General features: G+C 35.3%; 1 protein-coding gene across 1 annotated transcript in view; it reads left to right on the top strand.

The window, feature by feature from the left end:
• The window catches only part of TFPI (tissue factor pathway inhibitor), a 68,005-nt gene that overhangs the window by 29,789 nt on the left and 11,156 nt on the right, over positions 1-27,060 (top strand). Inside the window, exons 2-6 of the mRNA XM_062188930.1 lie at positions 448-570; positions 8,620-8,817; positions 13,399-13,437; positions 18,631-18,807; positions 19,068-19,160. Of these exons, the coding sequence (XP_062044914.1) occupies positions 462-570; positions 8,620-8,817; positions 13,399-13,437; positions 18,631-18,807; positions 19,068-19,160 (616 nt within the window). The 5' untranslated portion in view covers positions 448-461. The remainder of the gene's footprint in view (positions 1-447; positions 571-8,619; positions 8,818-13,398; positions 13,438-18,630; positions 18,808-19,067; positions 19,161-27,060) is intronic.

The following is a 27,060-nucleotide window of genomic DNA, read 5'->3' as shown; positions in this document are numbered from 1 at the left end:
GTCTCTCAATTGTTCTTTAGATGTGCATTTTCTTTTTAAAATTTTTATTAATATAAAGAGAACAGATTTCATGTATCACTTCATTCTAAGAAGATAATCATACTTCCCTTCATCTCTTAATAATCTGCTTCCTTCCTTTTTTTCTTTAATTTTTGCAAAAAAGTCATTTCAATCCACTCTATAATCACAGGCTTAATGAAGCCAGTTGAAATATGGCACATGTAATGGAATAGTATTAAATATATGTAGTAAAGAGTGTGTTTACCTACAGTTTTGAATACCCCATATGTGTTTAAAATGGCTTATGGAACAGGGATAGATGTAAATGAATACAAATCAAATGTCCTACATATTTGCATTTGGAAGTACACATAGGATTTTTACTAGTCTAAGATGAGTCCACATTAACATCTTATTTATTAGATGTTTTTGGGGTCTGTGTTTCAGAGTTGATTTGCACAATGAAGAAAGAACACATTTTTTGGATGTCTGTATGCCTGCTGCTTGGTCTTGTCCCTGCCCCTGTTAACTCAGCAGCCAAGGAAGATGAAGAATTTACAAACATTACAGGTAAAATGTTAGAAGCACTTATGTTTTGGAGCTAGTCAAAATTCTTAGTTTTAATCCAAAAAAATTAATATATTTGTTCATTGTGTAGGAAAATGAATACTTAGGCAACTGACATTTATTTCTTACAATACTTCTTACATGCAATTTGGTGGTGCTGTTTTTTTTTAAAGTCCCCAAACAAGTTACTTCTGCAGAAAGAATTATTTTTAAGTCAAAGTATTTTATTATGTGGTAAGAAGCTATGTGCTATAGAGAAAACTCTGAAACTTGATGCCAACATTTGCCCAGGAAAATATGAGCAGGACAGGGAAGCACTGGTACTTGAGATTGTATCCACTATCTCTCTCTTGCCCACGTTTCTGAAACAAAAACTTCCTGTGGAGCCCAGTGCCAGAATCTAGTCACGAGGCACATTGAAGCATCTAGTAAGAGAAGTTGATTCTACTCATAAAAGTCCAAAAACATTAACAATATTAATCATATTTTAATGTAGATTGACCATAATCATACACATAAGTCTCCGTTAAGAACAACATTTTGTGGCAAAGCAGTAAATTATTGATAAAAATCTCAACTATTGGTTATAGAGAATATTAACAATGTATAGTTTCTTTAGCAGTTCAGGATGTGCAAAAAGATTTCCATCAACACATTCTTATTTTATTTCATAGCTATGAAAAATTCCCATGTTCACCGTATTTCCCTTTAATAAAAGTTAAATATATATTTTATGCCTGAAATTGTGGTTGGTTTTAGGGAAACACTGATGGTTGAGACTGGGTTTGTAAGAATCTCATAGCTTCAAAAAGGAGGTTGGTCAATAGAAAGGTTATTTCAGTTTAATGTGGCGAATGCAGTGACGGAAACACCTGTGCAGCTGTTGATGCAAAGAGGAAGGTAATTCATCTAAAACCATCATCTATGAGCCTGGTACAGGAAAGCCATATTACAAAAATTTCCTGGAGTTGCAATGTTTGTTATTTAATAAAGTAAAAACCATAATGCGTCTCTTGGAAACAGAAATATGGTTATTATGAGATGAGTTTTTGCCCTTTATTCAACTTTATCCTCAAATGGAATTGGGCTGAATTTCTGTTTCTGGGGGTCATGGAAACAAGGGAGGTAGAGGATGAAGACACAGCAAGCAGAAGGCAGGTGCTCTTGTCTTGGGAAGTAGGAAGAGAATGGGTCCAAATGCTCCCAATATTCTGCCGGCCAATCTCCCTCAGCTGGGCTGAGAAAATGCACACCAGGTTACCAGGAGACCTGTGATTGTCGATGATGAAGAAACCATAATGAACTCACCAATGGTAAGTCAGAATTTCCAAGCACTACCAGGTAGTTTATAAACCTAGATGGATAAGAACTTTGATCTTAAAGAGGACTTCAAGTCCTCTTGACTGATTAGCTGCACAGCCATACTCAGGTTTTATATTGTTTTTCATGAATCTTGCAGCAGCATGAACCTAAATCTGAGTTATTTTGGAAGTGCAATTCATCACATGGTTCCAAAACTGCACCATACTTTATATCAATATACCACTCATTGAAATAGTGACTATTATTCATATGAAACCATACCAAATTTTATGGCTTCCCTTACAGGACAATAGTGAAGTTTATTAAAAAATAATGCCAGTCCAATAACAGCAAGAGTAATCTAGAAAACATATTTTTAAGACAAAATTATAATTAAAACTAGTCATGAAAAACTTTTTAAAAAATCCTTTCTGTTGGAACAGAAGCAATTAGTAGGAAGCACTTGGAGAAAGGTAGATAATTTTCATAAGATATAGAGCCAGAAAGATCTGAATTTGCAGTTTTAATTTACCACACATTACCTTTGCGACATAACTGAATTATTTATAGTGAAAACGATCATTATATTAAAATGTGAATTAAATTCTATTTTTCTGACTGCATTTGATTACACTCCTGTAACATTGCCATGGATGTGTCTTCTAGGTTCAGGGCCATAGGCGTATACTCTTTATCTCTGTCAGCATTTTCTGCAAGCCTCAATTTCAGGTCTCAGGGAAGTTACCCCCGACCCCCTCCGGCTACTTTGTGTAACCTGTCGTACTCTTGCACAGCACCCTGCATTTTCTGAATATTTCTGTAGGTCTTCAGTGTGTGTACGTTCCATGAGAGAAGGGCTATTTGACACCCAATGTGCTGTCGTATCTGCAGTGACAGCAGTGTCTCATACAAGTTCAACACAGTTACTAGTTTCCAAACTAAGAAGGAAAAGGTGAGACAGACTGCTGTCCTATTTGAGTGGAGTGACATAGCATTGAGTACAAGGAAGCACACCTGGCCACTCACCAGTTTCAAGGATGCTTTCAAATTCAGGTGTGAGTACCAACCTCAATGCCTAAAAGAATATTTTAAAACAGATTGAACAAACAAATACACTAAAAAGTGAATGGTAAACATGAATACTCATTTAATAATAAAATGCAGTTAATAAAAATTAATGCTTAGTATTTTCCTCTAGGAAACTTAAAACTACCACCCACTTTGATGGCTGAAACTATTTCAAATACATTAAAGTAAATTTTAGAAAAAAAGTAATTGAGTGGAAATTGTATGACTAAACTGGTGTGCTTTATACAAATACGAGTTTAGAAATCTCAATTTTGCAGATGTGTGACTATATCACGCAGTTACTGAATGAGACAGCTGCTGTAAAACTGCATGGGGATCAAGGCTGAGCCTATCACTGATGGTGTGAATTTGAGTGATTTAATTTCCACAATGTTATTTTATTATCTGTAAAATGGGTACAGTATTGCCTGAGAAGTTGTGATCGTTACATGATATTACTACAAAATGTCCAGTTAAGGATAATAAAATCAGCTATTGTCATTACCACAACGCTGGTTTGCAGGACTTTGTTTTGTGGTGCACTATCGCCACCTGGTGGCGTGATTATTAAATAGGCCCAGTTAGGGTGAATATATCCAGAGAGCGAAAAATATAAAAGATTTACTTGATGACAGAGACTACCAAATATATTTAGTAGTTGAATCATCACTGAGAAAGGATCTGACACTAATTCCTGATTTATAAGACATGGCTTCCTGAATATATATCACAACATAGTATTAGGTGGTTTCCAGTGGTCCACAGACGGGGATCTGTACTGAGGTGTGACTAAAGCTCTGAAGTAACATTAACTCGGGAGGGAGGACCACTACACTGTTAAGAGTAGTGCTGCAGCAATTTCTGAGTATGATTGTATTACTCAAACGCCAGATTCAAAATGCCCAAATATCTCTGTTCCTGCTCATTTCTTGAAATTATGTGAGTTTTGAGTTCATATCTTTATAGAATTGATAGAACAGATTTTTGTCAGTGTTCCCCCAAAAATGTCTACAGCATAGTAATTCGTAGTGCTAGTTCTATAGTATGTACTGCGGGTCAGCTACAAGGTAGATAACACCACCTCCTATCAGCCTCTCAGCAAGACTCCCAAGTTCTCACAACTTAACAGCTCAAAATACCAGCACTGGCATTTGAGTGTATTAAGACAGAAAATATAGATAGCTTTTGCTGTCATTTATAAATGTATTATTCAGTAAAGGCATCCAGTGAATGACGAACCCAAGCTGACAGTCATGTCAGTGATTAAGGAAGAAAATTTTTTTTCAGAAGTCATTTTTGTTTATATGCAGATATTTATCTAAGGAAAATATTTTCAGCAATCTTCTAAAATGTAATTATGTTATAAATTTATATAGAAAAAGTACTAGCTATTTCACAGAAATGTAATTTCAAGGAAGTCTAGAGAAACACTTAAGGACAATGATATTCTGAACGTCACTCTGAAGTATTCATTTTGGTAGGTAACACACACTTGATATGCCTGAAAGCCCTTTTAAAGCCAAGTCTCAAATTTCAGATAAGTCCATCAGCGTATAAATTAGATGAACACTTATAGGGGAAAATGAGGGGCAGGCGTTGTGGCTCAGCGGTTGGGCTGCCTATTGGGTTGCCTGTATGCCATACTGGTCTGCCTACTTCCAGTCCTGGCTACTCTGCCTCCAATCCAGCTTCTCATTAATGTGAACCCCAGGAGGCAGCAAATGATAGCTCAAGACTTAGGCCCATGCCACACACTTGGGAGACACAGACTGAGTTCCTGGCTATTGGCTTGAGCCTGGTCAAGTCCCTGGTGCTGCAGGCACTGGAGGAATGAGCCAGAAGATGGAAGATCAATTTCTCTTTCTCTCTCTCTACCACTCCACTTTTTTATTTATTTATTTATATATTTGAAAGTCAGAGTGACACAGAGAGAGGAGAGGCAGAGAGAGAGATGTCTTCCATCTGATGGTTCAGTCCCTAGATGGCCGCAATGGCCAGAGCTGCACTGATCCGAAGCCAGGAGCCAGGAGCTTCCTCCAGGCCTCCCACATGGGTGCAGAGGCCCAAGGACTTGGGCCATCTTCTACTGCTTTCCCAGGCCATAGCAGAGAGCTGGACAGGAAGTGGAGCAGCTGGGTCTTGAACTGGTGCCCATAAGGGATGCCGGCGCTTCAGGCCAGGATGTTAACCCACTGTGCCACAGCACTGGCCCCTACCACTCCACTTTCAAATAAATAGATACAAATAAAAGGAATTAGAAAAAATGAGATATTAAATTTATACATATTAATCAATAATTCTTATCACATTGATAAAGATATTTACATATGTACTCTAGATACAGATAGGATTTACTGGCACTCTTATTAATAACAATTGCTTAAAACTGTATTTTTAAATACAAAATTATATTTTGCCAAATATAACAAGTTGAAAATGCAATTGCACAAATATATAAAATTCTATTTTAATTAAAGTTTTGACTATTATAACCTGCTAATTAGCCTGCTTATGACAACTATATGTGGTGCTGAAGTTTGCCCTGTATCACAATAGTTCTCTGTTACATTTTAGTTCTACCTTACCAAGTTTTAGGCTTGTGAAACACTATTCTATCATTCTCATCAGCTCAGTTTACTTCAATGAAAAAAATATTAAAATCTGCTATCAAATAGATCAAAAGACAGGTTATATTTTATAAGTTAAGTGCAAACTATTTAAAATTGAAAGCTATCTTAGTAGCTGAGATATCAATCAAAATCTGAAATAATTAGTGCTACATATATCAGATGGCATCAAAATCTCAACATACATATGGAAAGCTAAATTTTAAACCTTCCAAGATTGCAAGAACAACTTCTAAAATTTTTGAAATTATATTTGAAGGGCAGTATAAGAGAGAGAGAGAGAGAGAGAGAGAGAGAGAGAGGTCATCCATCCATCCAATTTGAGAGATCAAACCATCTGGTTTACTTCCCAAATGGCCACAATGAAGATAGGAGCCAAAAACTCCATCTGAGTCTCTCGTGTTTGTGGAAGGGTCCTAAGTATTTGGGCTCTCATCCGCTGCTTTCTTAGGCACATTAGCAGGGATGTGGATTGGAAGTGGAGCTACCAGGATTTGAACCGGTGCTTATTAGAGGATGCAGATATTCCAAGTCATGGCTTAATCTGCTTAGAGCTACTTAACTGCGATAGTATGATTAATAAAAAATAAACAATAATAATACAATTACTCTGTTATAAAGTGTTCTAACATTACTGAAAAATGGCCAGCACTTGATCTTAAATCATGTAGATCATTATAATGTAAAATATCAATGGTCGGGGGAGCTGGAGCTGTGGCATAGTGAGTAAAGCCACCTCCTGCAGTGTTGGCATCCCATGTGGGCCCCGGTGTGAGTCCCAGCTGCTCCATTTCTGATCCAGCTCTCTGCTGTGGCCTCGGAGAGAGTGGAGGATGGCCCAAGTCCTTGGGCCCCTGCACCGGCAAGGAGACCGAGAAGAGGCTCCTGGACCCTGGCTTCAAGCGGGCACAGCTCCGGCCATTGCAGCCGATAAGGGAGTGAACCAGCGAATGGAAGACCTCTCTCTCTCTCTCTCTCTCTCTCTCTCTCTCTGCCTCTCCTTCTCTCTCTGTGTAACTCTGACTTTCAAATAAATAAATAAACCTTTTAAAAAATCAGTGATTGAAGAGACTTTTTAAAAGTCTTTAATACAAATTTTGCGATGTGCATGCTTTCTCTTTCAAAAAATCACATAAGGTTTAAAAGTACAGAAATTTTTTTTAAGATTTATTTATTTATTTGAAAGTCAGAGTCACAGAGAGAAGGAGAGGCAGAGAATGAGAGAGAGAAACCTTCAATCTGCTGGTTCGCTCTTCAGTTGACCACAGCGGAGCTGTGCCAATCTGAAGCCAAGAGCTAGGAGGTTCTTCTAGGTCTCCCACGCAGGTGCAGGGGCCCAAGTATGTGGGCCATCTTCTGCTGCTTTCCCAGGCCATAGCACAGAGCTGGATCAAAAGTGGAGCAACTGAGACCTGAACCGGCATCCATATGGAATGCTGGCACTGCAGGAGGCGGTTTTACCCTCTATGCCACAGCACCGAGTCCCAGAAAATTTAAAATGGATTTCCTTCCAGGTTCCTGGCTTTGCAGAACCCAACCCCAGCCTTTCAAATAGCTAAATAAATCTTTAAACATAAAATAAAATGAATTTCCTTACAAATGATCTCTCACAGATCCAGAAACTTAACTTTTATTCCATATTTTAAAAATGCTTGGTGTACAGATAAAGTGACATCAATTCATGTTTCCTCAAAGTAAATTATTTTATAGTGCATTAACACATTTTTTTGAAGATGCAAGTTTAAGGTACAAGACACTGGTTTCCATTTAATAGAATATTGCTGCCCTCTAGAGGCCCAATTGGTTTAGATTCTTGGAAAGTAATATCCCCCAAAAGGAAGCTATAATCAATTCCCAATGACATAGGAAATGCATAGCCTCAATAAATGGAAAATTCTTGAGGAATATTATACATAATTCTTTTGTCTTCATCATTTTGGTTGCATCAATTACAATTTTCCTTTTTCCTTGTGTTTCGTTAATACATAAGACTGCATTTGCTGTTACAACATGATGTTCTGAAGTATGTGCCAACAGTAGAATGACTAAATCTAGCTAAGTAATGTGTACATTACTTCACATAATGATGATTTTTGTGGTGAGAACACTTTATGTTAACTCACTCAACATTTTTTGATAATAAAATATAATATTAACTGTTGTCAGATTCCTTAAGTTATTCCTCCTAATTGAAATTTTGTATCCCTTTACCAAAGGGATTTATCAACTTTGTCCTTGCCAACCAACCACAAGTTTCAATACATCTTACCAGTAGATTCTGTAAACAAATGCAAGTTATTTAAAACAAGGCCTCTATTAATTTTATTGGATTTGATAAAATCTAAGTTGTGTTTCCTCTATGTGCATATCCCCAAAGGGGAAAAACTCCCACAACTAAAATAAGAAATTGAATATTTAGAGAAAAATTTATAACTCAATGTAAAAAGAATTGCCTCATTCTGTTTAAAACATTTTCTCCACATTTATACAAAACAGTAATGGTAACATAAGAATGCACCATGTAGTAGTATATTCTTTTGGTAATATAAGGCACCTATATTTTAATATAGAAATATTTAATGTAGAATATCTATTTTACATGTGAATTTTAATATATTGTTGCTTTTAAAGAGGATTCAGTATGAAAAGTGAAGAATTCCAAAAATTTGCGTTAGTCTATGTCTAAAATCTGCTGAATTAAATGAAGAGGACTCTGTTTCTTTGTAATATGGTCCTCTCCAATTGAGTGAGTTTGCCTCACCACTACTATTTCATCCCATCTCAATCAACTGGTACAGACTGAAACAATAACTGTTAACAAGAGTCTAGAAAACTATTCTACATATTTGCTTTAATAGTTAATTATGACTAAATTGTAATACTTGGTATAGTGTGTCTTGTTTGCTGATGTTAGCTTTTAATGTTTTCTGATGAACTTGTTTTATTGTACTTTCAATAAAATCAGGACATATTAAAAAGAGTGAAAACGGAGGAAATAACAGTATTATCGTGTTGGTAGAAAGTCACACACACTGTTTTTATTTTTACTTTGTAGATATTAAACCACCACTACAGAAGCCGACACACTCATTTTGTGCAATGAAGGTAGATGATGGGCCGTGCAGAGCATTCATCAAGAGATTTTTTTTCAATATTCTCACCCATCAGTGTGAAGAATTTATATATGGAGGATGTGAAGGGAACGAGAATCGATTCGAGAGTCTGGAAGAATGCAAAGAAAAATGTGCACAAGGTAGATTTCTGTAAATCTTTATTATCCAAGAAACTAGAGTTTTTGGGTCTAATCCTTGATTTGACACTTTTAGAAAAAAGTAATGTAATACTATTTTAATATTCTCAAGGAATCTTCTTTGTGCCATATTTTGAGCTTTCATGCTCGAGTATTGTTTTTCATTTTTCTTATCAGTTATTAGGAAATTAAGTCTCTTTTGTTGTCATACAGTCTTTTCCAGTTCACAGAACAAGTTTGCACTGGCAATGAGATGAATGTAACTCAGCCTTCCTGGGTAGCCATGAGTATCAGGCAAAGAGCTGTCAGTCACATGGACTTAGTTGTTCTGTTATCATCGTAATGATCTCATTGCTGTCCTCCATCAAGATGAGCAACATGAGAATTCACTGTGAGGCTCTGTAGTTCCTAATTAAAAAATACTAAGTTGCACCAGAGAGTAGAAATACATATATGAAACTCCAGCCATTCTAACTGGTACCTTGGAATAAAGCCCAGAAAAGAAAATATACTTGCCGACACAAGTAAACTTTTCTGAAGCCAACTTGATAATTATATAGTAACTAGGTTTGGAGGCACATCGCAACCTATTAGATGATTAAATTTATCAGATGCGTTGATTCTGCTTTAATCCTATTGAAATTTAATATTTTTAAAAATTATGTAAATTGCAATGGTGTTTGTGGTTTTATTTCTTTTCATTGAGATAGGTTCCAAATAATTACTGGCAAAAATTTTGAATTTTTTATTTCCATTTCTAATGCTGAATTGGCAATTATTTTATAGAAGGAAAAATCTGAGTCACCTGTATGTCCCGTTTCTAGCCCCATATCCCCCACACTGTTTTTAGAGCTGTCTGCTTTGAACAGTATTGCTATAGAGATGATGTCTCTTGTTAATAACTAATATTCAATGTCATGTTTTTTCAAAGTAAGAAGCTCTGCAGTCTCACCTCCCCAAACAGCTTTACTAAACAGCCTTGGCATCGTGATGCTCTCAGCCCATGTGGAAAAAATAGAACTTCTGTCCTCTGTGACTCTGTGGGATGCTCTACTGTGTGCTCCTGAGCTGGAAGAGAACTGGCATGAACACAGTTCTTAAGCTCGGAGAACTTCCTTCCCGTTCCTCTCCATAGGTGTCCTAAGACTGATGTTAATATGGATTAGGCAGTTACATGGCTCTCGGTGCCTGTGGGTTTTGTGATTGCTTGGTAGTTTTCCGTTCATCACAGACTTCTATACCCCATTTTCTTCCATACGTGTTCAATCAAGTATCCACCTGTGTTGACTTGAAAATCACTCTTAAGTCTTTAGTACATTGGCTAGAGGCCTGATTGGCTCATTCTTTGTAATCCTCATCTTTCCATTTAGCAACCTGTTTATTTTCATCAATTGGTCTCTTTTATGAAAAACATACCTGTTTCTTTTTTATATGTAATTCACAGACCTTGTAATTCACCATTTGCAAAAGTTACCTAATTTTTAGATGTTCTCAAATGCAATCATTCTGTTTATACGAGATGTTTTAAAGCATCATGATTGGCTGGCATATACTCTAGGTCTTCTGGCTATCTCTTTTCATCATTTCTTCAAATCCCACCTGACATTATTGTATGAATGTCTGAGTGTTGTATATAGGAGATTACTGCTAATACATAGCTGGCATATAAAAATTACTGCTTAGACTTAAAAAAAAATCACCTAAGGGAAGAACTTCATCTTTAACCAGAGTGGAGTAACTAGAATAGGACTTTGTCTCCCAACATAAAGAGCTGGAAAACCGTACAAGATATACAAAGCCACTCTTTGTCAACACTGACCCCAAAATAGTGCAGGACCATTACAAGTAGTGCAGGACCGTTACCTCTGAGAGACGGGAAATGCATGGAAGTGCCCTCCAGTTTCTCCACTGTCTGCACGAAGGCATCCTGTACCATAGCTTGTCTATTTTTGTAAGAGTGATATCTACATAATACGGTTCTAACTTTGTGTAAGGATTAGAAAGAACTGGAGAGATATAAATAGCACTAAAATCTAGAATGACAAATTATTGTCATGGCTGTGACTTATCTGTTGATAATAGCTTTGTGATTACGAACATAGAAATTCTTGATTTCAATATTCAAAAAATATTAAAAGTGATATCCAATTTTGAATTCAGCTGATAAAAAGTGAACTAGCTTTTTAAAAGATTTTACTTATTTATTTGAGAAGTGGAGTTACAGACAGTGAGAAGGAGACACAGAGAGAAAGGTCTTCCATCCACTGGTTCACTTCCCAAATGGCTGCAATGGCCAGAGCTGAGCTGATCCGAAGTCAGGAGCCAGAAGCTTCTTCCTGGTCTCCCATCTGCGTGCAGGGGCCCAAGCGCCTGGACCATCTTCTACTGGTTTCCAGACCATTAGCAGGGAGCTGTAACAGAAGAAGAGCAGCCAGGACAAGAGCTGGTGCCCATATGGTATGCTGGCACTGCAGGGGTTGGCTTAGCCTACTGTACTACAGTGCTGGTCCCCGAAGTGAACTAATGTAATTATGTGCTTTAATACAGTGAAATTTTATGTGTACTTATATTATCAGTGATTACCTTTGAGGATTCTGAAAATAACTATGTACACCTTGTAAAGTTGATGTTATAACAATAACAATCTCAAAATAATAGTTATTGCAAACTCTTAAAATTTCTTAGATGTAGAGAGAATACACAATTTATTAATGATTCTTAAGGAGTAATGAGAGTATGTTAGACTAATTTCCATTTAGTAATTCCTTGAGTTCCAATTTATATTAATGTTTTAACATTTTATTGTAAATATTAAAATATAACCAATATTAATTTAAAAAATAATGTAGCTTATATATGATTGATTACTAAAATTTAATAAATACTTATTATCATGCAATTATTCTCAGTACATAATTTTTTTAAAAAGATTTACTTATTTATTTGAAAGGCAGTTAGAGAAAGAAAGACAGAGGGAGAGATCCTCCACTTAATGGTTCACCCCCTAAATGGCCACAAGGGCTGGAGCTGAGCCAATCAGAAACCAGGTGCAAGGAGCTTCTTCCAGGTTTCCCATATGGATGCAGAAGCCCAAGTATCTGGGCCATCTTCCACTGCTTTCCCAGGTATATTAGTGGGGAGCTAATAGCCTATGGCACTAATATCCCTTATAGGGTTAAGTTAGAGTCCTGACTATTCCACAATAAGTAGCTTTACCTGGTATGCCACAGTGCCAGCCCACTCAATACATAATTTTGATAGACAGGGATAAAATGTTTAGAAGATTTTTTTGAAAACAGAATATTTTGTTTTACATATCAAATATATTTTAATAGAAAACTATAATGAAAATCCAATAGGTAATTACAAGATATTAATACGGGGTTGACTAGTTATAATGAAAAGATAACACACACGAGATGTGTTTATATTTAAAACTTAAAATTACTATATAAAACATATAAATGTGTGTATAAACATGTATATATGTATGTGTGCATATATGGAAAGATATATATATATATATATTTAAAGAAATAGTTCATTTTATTTTATTCTATTCAACAGAGTAAGCATACTACAATTCAAAAAGGAGATTGGCCCAAGTAGATTTCCTTTCATAGACATTTTGCTTTGTATAGGAAGATAACCTGATGGTTTTAAGGAGAAGCAGTGAGCCAGTGGCTGATAGGGGCATATTACCTTAGTCATATTACTCTCTCTCTACTTTCTGTCTCTCCCTTTCTGTTTCTCTGGTTGGTCATACAACTAATTGTACCTGCTTTGACTAAAGCTTTTTTTGTAGAACAAATGATTATATGACAAAGCAAATATTCCACTCAACTTTGCTAACTTCTATATGAACAAGCTAAAGCTTCACACACTTACTACATCAATTTTAACTTTACTATCATTTAGATTAGAACTCAGAATCCAACCTGAAATACAGTAGGTCAAAGTTAACTAACTTTCTAGTTTCTGAATGGGAAAATTTCATTAATTCTTAACCTTCTACACCACAGAACCGGTCCCTAATTTCATTAATTCTCTAAGTGTAAGCCAAATAATGTGTCCAGATGCTTTTTGCTTCACTTCTTCTCTGCATCTGGTAATAATTTTAAATTTGTAATTGCACTGAGACAGTGAGACAGGAGGAAGAAATAGGAAAGAAGGTAATCCTGGTTCCTTCCACCCTGATTCCCAAGCCTGTATGGAAATTATCTACTTTTGTATCTAAAGTAGGCTGCTTAAATTACTTTTATAGTTCACATTATTTTAAATAACCACTTTACTACAGATATACTGAACAGTAAACTTAATGAGTGTGAATTCGCACTTATGTAAATGTGTCAGAAAATTTAACATCATTTTAATACATTATTATAGTAATATGAAGTGGCACTGTGGTTTCAACAATTAGAAAAAAATAATATTTCCAGAAAGTAAAATTAAATAACTTAGACATTTTATATAAGGAAAATTTTATGGTAATGAATGCATTCTTAGTTTGCTTGTTAAATTCAAATTCATAATATTACTTTATAAATTATTGTGATTTACAAAAATGTATTATTTTTATTGCAGATTATCCAAAGATGACTACAAAGCTGCCATTTCAAAAAGGTGAGCATTAGTTATGTGTAAATTGGTAGAATTTATGTAAGGCAGTTATATATTCAAATCTTAGTTTTCTCTAGCACAGGATTGATGATAACTCCATACGATCTTCTAGAAGATTTTGTTCAGTCGACATAGTCAAAAATTAGAAACAATATGTATGATATTTGATGAGGAGGTTGCAAACATACTTGTTCTCATCCTAAAGCAGCCCAGTATTTAGTTTTACATCACACAGATTCCAGTGTCATACATGACATTTGAAGAGCTTCCAGATAGTAATTTAGATGTTGCTAGTCTTATTTTAGTTCTCTGGTCCCTAATCCCTAATTAATCTTGGCATTACATGGCATTTGCAAATTTCAGACAAAATCCCCCTGAGTGGCCGTATGTCTTAGACTTATCAACAGTTCTAAATACCAAAGAAAGTGTTGATATTTAATGATAAACAATTGTCTATGTCCATTTTATTTAGTATTTTCATACAAATATTTAATTCCATGACAGATTGTTTCACTTATTTTAACTAAGGTAAATAATTTTTAGTGAACGTATTTTATCAGCACAAGAAAGATAATGTTACCAACAGATCAAGAAAACCAACCTCCTTTTAAAAGAGGCCTAGCAACTGATTTAATCTAGTAACCATGATAACATTTAAACTTGAACAAATGTTAAACAAAAAGACCAAGTTATTTACCTTAGGACATGAAAGCACAAAATTCAAAGTGTATTTTAATTTTACTATGTTGATTTAGTTGTATAGGAAATAGTTGAAAATTTGTAATCAATGATGATCTTAAAATGTATTCCCTGGCCAATGAATTAAAATAAATTTAATAACAAATTTTGTACTACAACACAAGCAGATATTTGTATATGTATTGATTTACAATTTTAAAAAATAGCTTCCTGTAAACATTGAATTAACACAAATATTCAGGACTACAGTTAAAGGAAGCCCCAAATGAACACAGCATAATTTTAAAGAGGTTATTGTGCATCAACTAAAAGGAGATACTTTCATGAATAGAATACTAACTTAATAAAAACTAAACATAGAATTAGGAACAAATGTATATGCAAGCAAAATTTTGCTGTAAAATAATGCTATCACACATTCGATAACTCAGAAATCAATGATCTGTTAATTCAAATTTAATTCAGCACCCATTTATAGCAGAGATTGTAGATGAAACTGACAAGAATGCACTTTTTTAAAAAAGGATTTATTTATTTATTTGAAAGGCGGAGTCAGAGAGGCAGAGGCAGAGAGAGAGAGAGACAGAGAGAAAGAGAGAGAGAGTCTGGCGCCGTGGCTCAATAGGCTAATCCTCTGCCTGTGGCACCGGCACTCCGGGTTCTAGTCCCAGTCGGGTCACCAGATTGTGTCCTGGTTGCTCCTCTTCCAGTCCAGCTCTCTGCTGTGGCCCAGGAAGGCAGTGGAGGATGGCCCAAGTCCTTGGGCCCTGCACCCGCATGGGAGACCAGGAGAAGCACCTGGCTCCTGGCTTCGGATCAGCGCGATGTGCCGGCTGCAGTGGCCACTGGGGGGTGAACCAACAGAAAAGGAAGACCTTTCTCTCTGTCTCTCTCTGTTCACTCTGCCTGTCCAAAAAAAAAAAAAAAAAAAAAAGGAAAGAAAAAAGAAAGAGAGAGAGAGAGAGGTCTTCCATCTGCTGGTTCACTCCTCAGATGGCTACAATGGCTGGAGCTGTGCCAATCCAAAGCCAGGAGCCAGGAGCTTCTTCCAGGCCTCCCACATGGGTGCAGGGATCCAAGGACTTGGGCCATCCTCCAACTACTTTCCCAGGCCATAGCAGAGAGCTGGATCGGAAGTGGAGCAGCCAGGACTCTAACTGGCGCCAACATGGGATACTGGCACTGCAGGCGACGGCTTTACCTGCTACACCACAGTGCCAGCCCCAAGAATGCTACTTTGTCTGACAAATATGGGAAATTTATTTCTTTATTTATAGCCATATTTTAAAGTATAAGCCCAAGAAGAATTACCCAATAGGTGTGCATTTTTTACTTTATCCCAAAAATAAGTTCAGTCCTACAGTCTCATATAAATAACTTCCAGTTATGGAATCTATTAATTCCATAAGTTATGTTATCATTTCCTGTTCTTTATGTACAATATTTTTACTCATCCACATTTTAAAGCATAAAATTCTTACACTATGGTTTGAAATTTCACAAAAAAGTACATGATAAAACTAAAACAAATCAGAATGATATTGAATGTATTTCTTTCATTCCCTTATAAATATTATTTCATTCTTCAATATATATTCACCACAAATCATAGTAACATTCACTTTGAAAAAGCGGTAAATGATACAAAGAAACCTCAACATTACGAATCACCAAGGAAATTCAAATCAGAACCATAGCAAGAGATCATCTCATGATACTGAAATCTGTTATTACCAAAATACAACACCTGTTGGCAAGTATGCGTAGGAAAGGGAGCCCTGGAGCAATCCGGTGTGATTGTAATTAGAACAGCCACCACGGAAAACAGTGTGGAGCTTCCTCAAAAATTAAAAATAGAACTGCACTTGGCCAGCAATCCCACAGCTGGGTGTGAACACAAAAGAGATGAAGTCAGTTTATGAAAGATGTGTCCGCACTCCTTGTTTATTGAATCGTTATCCACAATAATCAAGATATGGAATCAACCTGAAGGTTCATCAGTGGACGAATGGAAAGAGAAAATGTGATATGCATGCACAAGCGGATACTATTCAAACATAAAATAGTAGAAAATCCCATAATTCACACCAACACAATCAACTCTGCAGGATATGTCAAGTAAAGTGACCAGTCACAGAAAGACAAATACTGAATGTTCTCATATTTGGACTTTTTAAGGTTAATTTCATAAAAATAAAATTGAGTAGAATGCTGATTGTCAGAGACTCAGATGGCAGAGGAGGGTGGCCAGATTCACAATCAAAGAGGGAAAATTAGTTCAAGAGATTTACTGTACAGTATGGTGTCTATAATTAATGTCATATACTGTATTCTTGAGATATGCTAGGAGACTGGATGTTAGGCTCTCTTATCACAAAAGGAGATGCACATTCTAATTAGCTGGATTTCACAGTTCCACAATCTATAAGGCCATTCAAAAAGTTTGTGGAAAAATTAAGCTGAAAAATAAGTGTATTTTGGTGCAAAAAATTTGAAATCCATTCATAGCTTTTTAATACTATGCATGTTCCACAAACATGTTAAAATGTCTTATATGCATGAATTTCAAAAAATGTTGCACCAAAGTAAGCTTGTCTTTTATTTATTTATTTATTTGACAGGCAGAGTCACAGAGAGAGTCCATCTACTAGTTCACTCCCCAGATGGCTGTAATAGCCAGAGCTATGCCAATCTAAAGTCAGGGCCAGGATCTTCCTCAGGGTCTCCCATGTGGGTGCAGGGGCCCAGGGATTTGGGCCATTTTCTACTGCTTTCCCAGGCCATAGCAGAGAGCTTATCGGAAGTGGAGCAGCTAGGACATGAACCCATGCCCATATGGGATGTCGGCACTGCAGGCAGAGGCCTTATCCACTATGTCACAGTGCCAGCCTCAGTAAGCTTATCTTTTATTTTCATTTTCCACCAATATTTTAATTCACTTCAAGACATCATATTCTACATGGTAAATATGTACAATCCCATCTGCCAATTAAAAAAAATAAGTAAATAAATTTGAAAAAAATAGTTAAAATGAGAATAATAATAGCTTTCATATTGGAAATCACATAACATTCATTTCAGAAAACAAGCTTCAATAAACATTAAACAAAGTTAACTTTCAAATTGGCACTTGGAGAATTTTCACAAAATATATTTTAAAAATTATATTAAGAGGAGAAATTTTATTAACAACTTTTTATAAGACATTGTTTCTTCTCCAGATCTGCATTTGTTGTAGAAATCACATTATTAAATACATTTTCTTTTTGTTTATTTATTTGAGAGGAGAGAGCGAGCTCCCCTCTGTTAGCTCACTGCCCTGGGAATTCAGTGTGGCTCCCCCACGTAAAACGACAAACCCAAGTTATTTGAACCATCAGCACTTCCTACCATGGTCTGTATTAGCAGGAAAGTGCAGTCAAAGGCCAGAGGCAACTTTTAAAACTCAAGAACGCTCATATGGAATGTCAGTGTCTTAGCTGGTAGTACAATGCCTGCCCCTCTATGTTCTTTTTCTAGTAAAACATTTGTTGGCACTGCTTCCCTGAGATAGACGAGCAAAACTGTTTTAAGATGTAAAAAGATATCATAGTTCATTTTTGCCACTCTGGTAATGTGGCTACACAGGAGGAAATGGAGAAATCAGAAGCTTTGTTTTCACAATATCAAACCAAATTTGCGTTGTGATCACAGTAATTTTGAAAATCAGCTCAATTCTGTTCACGTAGTATTCAGGTAGACAAACTTGTAACGTGGATGACAGTGGCACAACTTTTGTGACAGCTATCTTTAGCCTGCCTTGGAGCACCATCAAAGAAGGATATTGGACATTTGCAAAAGCCTCTTCAATTCCTGAACATGTATTTCCTTTCTGCCTTTGCACAGTTGGAGCCACTCCAATGTCTAGAACAAGAAAAAAAAAAATGAGACACAGCAGTGAAGGATGTCAGACCTCATACAGATATTAATTTCAGGAACTTCTAAGAATAGCCATGAAGGCTTCCAAACCCTAAAATGTTCATTTCCAATTTTAAAAGTTTAAATTATTCCTCTGCCCCAATGACATTCCACATCTCAATTACACAAAATATTCATAAGCCTTTCCTAAATGTTGATGCACATAACATTAATAGAAATAATTAAAGCAAACTTTTACCAAATATTTTGTACCTCCAAAGCAAAGGTAGTACATGATAAAATAACCCAACAATTTTTATTTTTTCATTATTACAAAATTAATGTTTATAAACTATTTATTTATTATGAGAAATTTAGAACTTCTAAAACTATTTGACAATAGTTGTGTTTTCAATATTCTAAGTACCACCAGAGATGCGGTATGTAATGTCAATATTTTATAGGGATCTATAAAGTCAGATTTTTACTTACCTTTCATTTTTCATGTTTACCTTTTAAATAAGCAGTTATGTAAAAATTTAATTAAAATAACATTTATTAAAGAAGACCACTGATTTCTGATATTTTTATACTTTCTAGGAAAGCCCGATTTCTGCTTTTTGCAAGAAGATCCTGGTATTTGTCGAGGTTATATTACCAGATATTTTTATAACAATCAATCAAAACAATGTGAACGTTTCAAGTATGGTGGGTGCCTTGGCAATCTAAACAACTTTGAGTCATTGGAAGAATGCAAGAACACCTGTGAGAATCCAAGTAAGTTTATTTCCAACTCCTTGAAATCCATTTATAGGCATCTTTTAAAAATGAAAGTATGTCAGATTTCAGGCATACTCAGGTTTTGTTTTATCATGCAAATGAAGATGTAACCTTCATAATTCACTGTTTGCTGATTTACCATTAGCAATATGAATAAAATTGGTAGATGTTCGTTTTCCTGTTGTGCATTGCTTCTTATGTGTAAATATGAAATTGCACCGATGTTGTCATATTTTAATTGGCTGTATGTTTTCCAGCGAGTGATTTCCAGGTGGATGACCATAGAACCCAGCTCAATACTGTGAATAACACATTGATTAAACAGCCGACCAAGGCTCCCAGACGTTGGGGTAAGAATCATTGTCTTTATTGTTTCCCGAAAAATATTATCATGGTAACAATAGAAGTGTAATATTTGAAATACTCCTTAAAATACTTTAAACCCATTGTGTTATTTTGTTAATAGCTGTGTTGAAATACTGAGATTCAAAGTCTCTGACACATAATCCCATAAAAATGATCAATTTCCTAATCTCTTTTAAAGTATGCTTTGAAGTAGGCTTTTGATTATGCATCACATGAAAACCTTTCCTTTGATATTTAACTCTAAGCCAAATTAACTTACAAAATAGTATCAGGAATTATCAGCCTCAGTGTATGATGATAAATCATTTCACTGGCAGTGGCATGTGAAAGGCAGCCTAAAGTGCTTTAACTGAGCACTGCACTGGGCAAGTGCTCTGGTATTAGTCACAGGGCAGAACAGAAAATGCTTAGAAAATCATACCTAAGGGTTATATCACTCTGGATGGAGTTTTCTTATGGGCTTCTACAGAATTCCTCTCTGGGTTGCACCCTGTTAACATATTTATCACATCTAAATGAACAATAGGGGAGATTCCCACAAAAATGCGTATCTGAGAAATTAATGATAATAGTGGAATACATAACCAGAAACCACAAATATCTGAACAGCTAGAAACAATCCAAAAAGTTGAAATTTAACAGTATATATATGAAAGGTCCTACCTAAATGGTAATAAAACTACTGTGCTCTTTCAAAAATTGGAGATTTACATAGAAGTAGTCCTGGTGAGTCTTTCCAATGCAAACTTGGCATGAGTTTAAGGAGTTCCGTGGCTATAAAAATTGTAACCTTAGGATAAAAATATGGTGCTTGGTAGAGTAGTTCTTCACCCTGGCCATGTATCTGAATCAGATGGGATTAGAAATCAGGATGTTCTTTAACATTTCCTGTTTATAATAAACAAATTATCAAGCAAGTAAACAAAACTCTTGCCCAGATTGTTTTAAAATACTGGCAATGTTCACTGTGCCTTACCTGGAATGAGGGCTGTGAATGCTCAGCTTAGTTCCCCACCTACGTGATCATTTGTGAGACGAGCCTCAACCCTGAGTGCCACCAGGTAGAAGTCAGAAAGAGAATTTAAAACATAGTTACAGAAGGACTGCGCAGTGTAAGGACACATGAAATATAACAAGGAGCATTATGTGTGTTCTGAGTACTTGAATGCCATCATGTGAAAGGAAAATGACCTTTACACATGCCTCATGTTTCAGTTCTGCCTCGTCCAGACTTTGCCCATCCCATTCTACCCAGTCTAAGCATCAAGGGTTAAGGAGTGAACACTAAAATGTGAATATCTTTCTGCTAAAATTTATGAGATCTTCAAAAATGAATGTTTAAGAAATTAGTAAATTTCCTAAGTTGTAGGTATTTAATCAGTGTTAAGATGCCATAAAGAGAATGCAAACTTCTCATTTTGATGCTAGATGAACTGAAGTCTAATTTTTAAATACTATGTTGTTTGTATAACAGCTGCTTTATGCATAAAACTCAATGTTTTCATTGCATTTTTTTCTTTATGTCTTCCTAGCTTATGTCTTTCAAACATATTGTATCTACTTAAATGTCACATGTTCAAACGCATGCTAAATCTTATTGCTACAAACATATCACTTAGAATGACAAATGTTAACAGGTGTAAAGATATGTGATACAATATAGCTATATAAAATTATGGAATCAATTTTTAAATATTTAAATATTTCTTTTTTAATTAATTCAAAGGGAGAGAGCTGTAGTCATTTGATATTAAAACGAGTAGAGTAGGTGAGGGAATGGTTTTGTCTTTAAATTTTTGAAGCATAAATTTCATGAGTGTAGGCTGCATACTACCAAGATAGAAAGATGGAAATGGAAAAAGTAGCATTAATGAGTTTTAAATATTTTCTGATGTATAATATGTATTCTCTAGATTTTTAGGTAAATTAATATTGAAAAATATAATAAATAAATATTGATTACATGAATAAATTATTAAATGAGGAGGAAAATTGACAACATGAATTTAAAAGGAAATAATAAGAATCTTTAATAATAGACATTGAAGAAATTGTGTTTTATAGGAACTACATTTAAATCAGCACATCTCCTTTTCTATAAAACCATTTTAATTTTTGACTTTATATATCTGCCCCCAAATCTATATCCCTATAGCAAATTTTCTTCTTTGTCTATATGATGTGTTCATATATTTTTTCTTTTTTATAAACTTCTCAATCTAAAACATGAAACAATGCTACAATATTATTCAGGGAATGTTGACTTTAAAAATCACTTAACATGTAGGAGTTAGAAATGAAGCTATGCCTCCATTCCTCCTAAGACTCACATGATTCTTGATCTACCCTTTTCAAGATGTAGAAAGTGGAACTGCAGATGTCCATCAACATTGTCTAAAACCTAGATAATTCATTACCCATTCCATCTAAGAGATTTGCTGAGATCCGTAAAGACCTCTTGCTTTCCCAGCTAAGAAATAATTACATCTATAATTGCTAGCAATTTTATTAATATATCCTAATTTTAGAAAATGCAGTTCTATGTAACACCTTGTTATTCAAGAGTTACATCCACTATTAAGTCTCTACAGTTATCAGTTTCTTCTAAAAAGATGTAAATTCTTAAAGTTTCAGTTCAGTATCTACAGGAAAAAGTCTATCCCAAAACACAATTTCTTTTACAATTCTTTTCATTAAATAACAACACCTGAGTAGAGTATTTGAATATTTTAAATGTAGTCATTATTTATTAAGGGAAATATTTATAAACGTAATTGATTTTTCAATGATAATACTAGAAAAGCATTTTATACTTGATCTTAGCCAAAAGGCTGAGAAATGATAGAAAAGCATTTTAAAAGCTATGTTTAATGTTTACTAGTTACTATAAATTGGCTTGGAATGATAAATTCTTTTTTTAATTCACAATTTATTTTTAATTACTAGAACACCATAAATGGATTTGGGAACATATTTTTCCAGTGGGATTTCTTGACACCAGATACTTGAATACATGTTAAGCACAATAAAGGTTTATTTTTATTTCCATATTTCAAGATTATCAAATTACCCACAGGGTCTCAAAGATTGAGTTTTATTTTTCCTTAATGAGACTTTTTTTTAAGAAAGCTTTTAATTAATAATACAAATTTCATAGCTACAACTTTATAAATATAGTGGTTCTTCCCTTCATACCCACTATCCCATCCCCATTCCCATCCTACCTCCTACTCCCTTTCCTATCCCATTCTTCATTAAGGTTCGTTCTTAATTAACTTTATATACAGAAGACCAACTCTGTACTAAGTAAAGATTTCAACAATTTGCACCTGCCCATATACACAAAGTATAAAGTACTGTTTGAGAGCAAGTTTTACAGTTAATTCTCATGGTAGAACTCATAAAGGAGAGAGAATCTACATGGAGAGTAAGTGCACAGTGACTCCTGTTGTTGATTTAAAAATTGCCACTCTTATTTTTGAAGTCAGTGATTACCTGAGACTCTTGACATGAGCTGCCAAGACCTATTTGGAAGTCTTTTGAGTCCACAAACTGTCAGTATTTCGACAGGGCCATAAGCAAAGTGGAAGCTTTCTGCTCCCTTCAGAGAAAAGTACCTCCTTCTTTGATGGCCCCTTCTTTCCACTGGGATCTCACTCACAGAGATCCTTTATGTAGATCGTTTTTTGCCAGAGTCTTGGCTTTCCATGCCTTAAGATCTGAATGCCTTAAGGGCTGATTCTGAAGTCAGAGTGCTTTTTAGTGCATTTGTTATTCTGAGTCTGCTGTGTGAACTGCTTCCCATGTTGGAACTTTCTCTCCTTTTTATTTCCATCTTTTGTTATTACCAGACACTTGGTCTTATTTATATGATCCCTCTGACACTTAATCCTTTCTATATGATCAATTACATACTTAATATGATCACTTTAACATGTAAGATGTTAAATTTTCAAACACAGCCCTGAGCTCAAGATAGAGCTTTATTTTTATAGAGTGGGAGTGGCTGAATTAATAGGATATCTATGAAGTTAGAAAATATTTGCCTCACAAACATGAGAGAAATAATTGTAAAGCTTTTTCTCTAAATATGCATAGCTTTGTGTATAATATTTAGAATGAAAACACATTGCACTTGGTTCTCATTGATTTTTTGTGATTGGCAGTATGGTGTAGTAGACAAACATCCCTTAGCCTGAAGTCATGGGTTCAAATCCCAACTCTTTTGCTTAATAGTCGTGTGAACCTAAGGTGTTTCTTAACTTCCTTGAGTATTACCTTCCCACTGTGAAATGAAGTTGGAAATGCTACAGTATTAACCTAATCGGCTTTGTTATGAGGTTGAATCAATCAATGTACAAAAATCTGCCTTTCACTTCCACAGGAAGCCTTCTTCCTCTTTCTTCCCCCACTTCCCATTGTGATTCATTTCATGCTTGCATTTTTTGTGTTGATTCTGTCTTGCTGACTGGATTACAAGTTTTTTGAAGGAAGAAATAATGTATTACTATTTTATTGACTGGCCCCTCCCCCAGCATTTAGCCCAGTTTAAGGGCATGACAGATGACTCACATTTTTTATTTATCAATTTTGTGATCCACAGTTACAAAGGAAACAACAAATGATGGTTGGAAGAATGCTGTTCATACTTACCAAGTCTTTCTGATCGTCTTCTTCATTCATGCATCCATGTTATCTTTAGAATTGGATAGCATTTTATGAATTTGTTAATATTTATGTTTGAAGTATTTCCTTAATATGTGATGTCTTTGGAGTATAGTATTAATAAACTGTAGCATTTACATGTATAGTTAATACACTCCTTGCCTTACATCTCACTGTAAATGTTTAAGTACTAAAGAAAACTTATGTTCTCAAGTGTTCATGTTGATTTGGGGTCTTTTCAGTGAAGCTGACCAGTCATGAAAATAAGTGAATTATTATTGTGGTTGTCAGAAAACCATTTGCTTCCATATAACTTTTAACAGGTGTCTTGGGACTACATCAATGTTATGACATTTGGGAAACAAATCTTTGGTAAACTCCAAAAACCTACTTCCAACCCAATCTGATAGTTGCTCTCTGACTAAAAAAAGGAAAAACTATATACCTTACTGAGTCCCACATTGCTCCCTACCAGCCTCCAAATCCAGGGAAAATGATGGGTTGTCATCATGAAAGCCATTTGATTACTTCACACACTCTCTCTCTCTCTCTTATCTATATACAATGTATGCCCTAATGTCCAGATTCCATACATTAATGGAAAAAAGTGGAAAGAAATAAAACTGTATACTTTAAAAAATATTTTTGGTTATCAATGGCCCTCTGGAAAAGGTGCTACCCAGGTAAAGAACATAATAAACAGCTAAACACCATCACCGATAAAGTCAACTTACAGATGTGCAGGAGAATGTTGTTACCTATTTGACCTCTTGTTGAAAATGTGATTACATGGTAGATGAATGTTGCAACCATAGAAACTTTCCCTCACCAAAGAGTTGTACATACAGTTGCATACCTCAGTCAATCACAAAAGCTAAGGACAACTCGGAAAAAATCCGTTTCATCTGCAAACCACTTCCATAGTTCCAAAGAAGTATCTGCTTTTCCAGAATGAGTTCTCAGACCAAGAAGCATAAAAACATTCTTTATAATCTAAATATGCTTGCATAGTGTATGAACCCTCATACGCAGATTTTGACATTTTGACCTTTCAAAAATAAACAACTTTTGGAGAGCACCCATCAGGCCTTCTACTTCCTGGCAGTTGGGCTGATGAGAAACAAAAATGTGGCGCTTCATCTTAGCCAAAATTGCTGCCATCCAAATGCAGTCACCCTGAGTGACCACTGCTACTTGTCTAATCTCTTTCTTCCTGGATAATCTGGAGCTTTAACAAGACTTTTTTTTGCCTCAGTTGTAAGAGTTTTCAGAGAAATGAATTTCAAACTTGAATACAGATGTCTTTAAAGTGGAAAAATTATGGGCATTAGTTTGTAAACAATTATTTTAAATGACATTAATTTTCAGTAACTAGTAAAATAGTAAGAATAAACATCTGAAGTATATGACCACCAATAAGCTATAAACTAAAACCTATTTACAGAGTAATAAAATTCAAATTATAGACTAACAAATTAATAATGATAATTTTTTTTGACAGGCAGAGTGGATAGTGAGAGAGAGAGAGACAGAGAGAAAGGTCTTCCTTTTTGCCGTTGGTTCACCCTCCAAGGGCCGCTGCGGCCAGCTCATCGCGCTGATCCGAAGCCAGGAGCCAGGTGCTTCTCCTGGTCTCCCATGCGGGTGCAGGGCCCAAGCACTTGGGCCATCCTCCACTGCCTTCCTGGGCCATAGCAGAGAGCTGGCCTGGAAGAGGGGCAAGCGGGATAGAATCCGGCGCCCCAACCAGGACTAGAACCCGGTGTGCCGGTGCCGCAAGGCGGAGGATTAGCCTGTTGAGCCACAGCGCCGGCCAGTAATGATAATTTAATAAAATATTTTTCTCTAAGGATAGAAACACCCCCTTTATAGTATGAATTTGGTATTGACTGCTGTGGGGCAGGTTAGGATCAAGATAGGCAAAGTTTAGAAAGCCTTGGGCTAGTCTGTTTATGTAGTTCTGTTACTGCCCCTTTTTCCATTTGAATTCTGGGTAATCTTTGCAGGAATAAATATAAGAAGCATAGATATAACAAGCATTGATTAGAAAAATTTTAACTCTAACTTTCATAGGAACATAGCCAAAAGGTTTATAGTTTTTTTTTTATCTTAATTAATGGTATTAAATTGATCCGACAAGAGCAAATGTGGTAACAGAGTGCAGACTTGGAACTTTGCTTTGTTATTTTTGGTCTGTTATTTTTAGATTGAACATGCCAACCTGACAATTCTTGCCTGAAAAGTCTGAGCTGTTTGAACACTGTTTGGCTCGGTATTATTGTCCCCATAACTTGTTTCCAACCTTCTTGTTAGGTGATCTATGGTCATTAGATATATTTCTCCTATTCAAACTTGATAAACTCAACTCCATGCAAGTAAATTTGAATAAGACATATCTAGCTGATTATGAATCTGATTTATAGAGACAAAGAAATTTGGAAATTATTAAAATATCTTTGTTCAATTGTGGTTTTTTTATAATTTCTAGTTGGTTTGCAGAACGATCGGTCATAGGGGTTAAGAACATCGGTTTTATGAAGAGTGGGGTTTAAATTGTAGTTATGCTATTTCCTGACTTACTCTGTAGCTTTGAAAAAAAAAGGAAAATCACACAACTTCTCTTGGTTCTAGACCCTCACTTGTTATATTTGGAGAGTAAATAAAATCTTATAATATTTTATAAATATTGTGATGAGACAGAATTCTTAAGTATTTAACACAATATAAGCTCTAAAGTATTACTTTTTTAATGATGATGATTGTGATGATCCAGCTTCAGCTTGGTTTATAACAGAAAAACATTGAGAGGTATTATTTGTATACTTTTATTATTTATAATTTTAATATAACTAAAATCTGTAAACACTAAACTAAAGTTATAAGTTTAATTTATATTATGATTATCTGAAAAGCTATATGCCACTGTAAAAGCTATTATAAAACACAGATACGCTTTTCATGTCTTTGGATATTATTTTTGGTCAGACAACTTGTTAACCCATATCTCCAATTCTATCTTTTGGCCTTAGAGAGACATGTAAGTCTGTGTACTTCTTAATTTCGGTACAATTCAACCAACACTGGGATCCTCTTACATGATGGGAGCTATCAAAAGTACCTAAAGTATCAGAATAATAAATATGATTGTGGTTATATCCTTCACGGACATGCCTGTCAAATAGGGGATGGATTTAGACACATTGATGACTTCAATGTTAT

The sequence above is a fragment of the Lepus europaeus genome, chromosome 1 (genome assembly GCF_033115175.1).
Source record: "Lepus europaeus isolate LE1 chromosome 1, mLepTim1.pri, whole genome shotgun sequence".
Classification (NCBI taxonomy): Eukaryota; Metazoa; Chordata; class Mammalia; order Lagomorpha; family Leporidae; genus Lepus; species Lepus europaeus.
The sequence above is the reverse complement of the archived record's forward strand: the minus strand, read 5'-3'. Positions and strand labels throughout refer to the sequence as shown.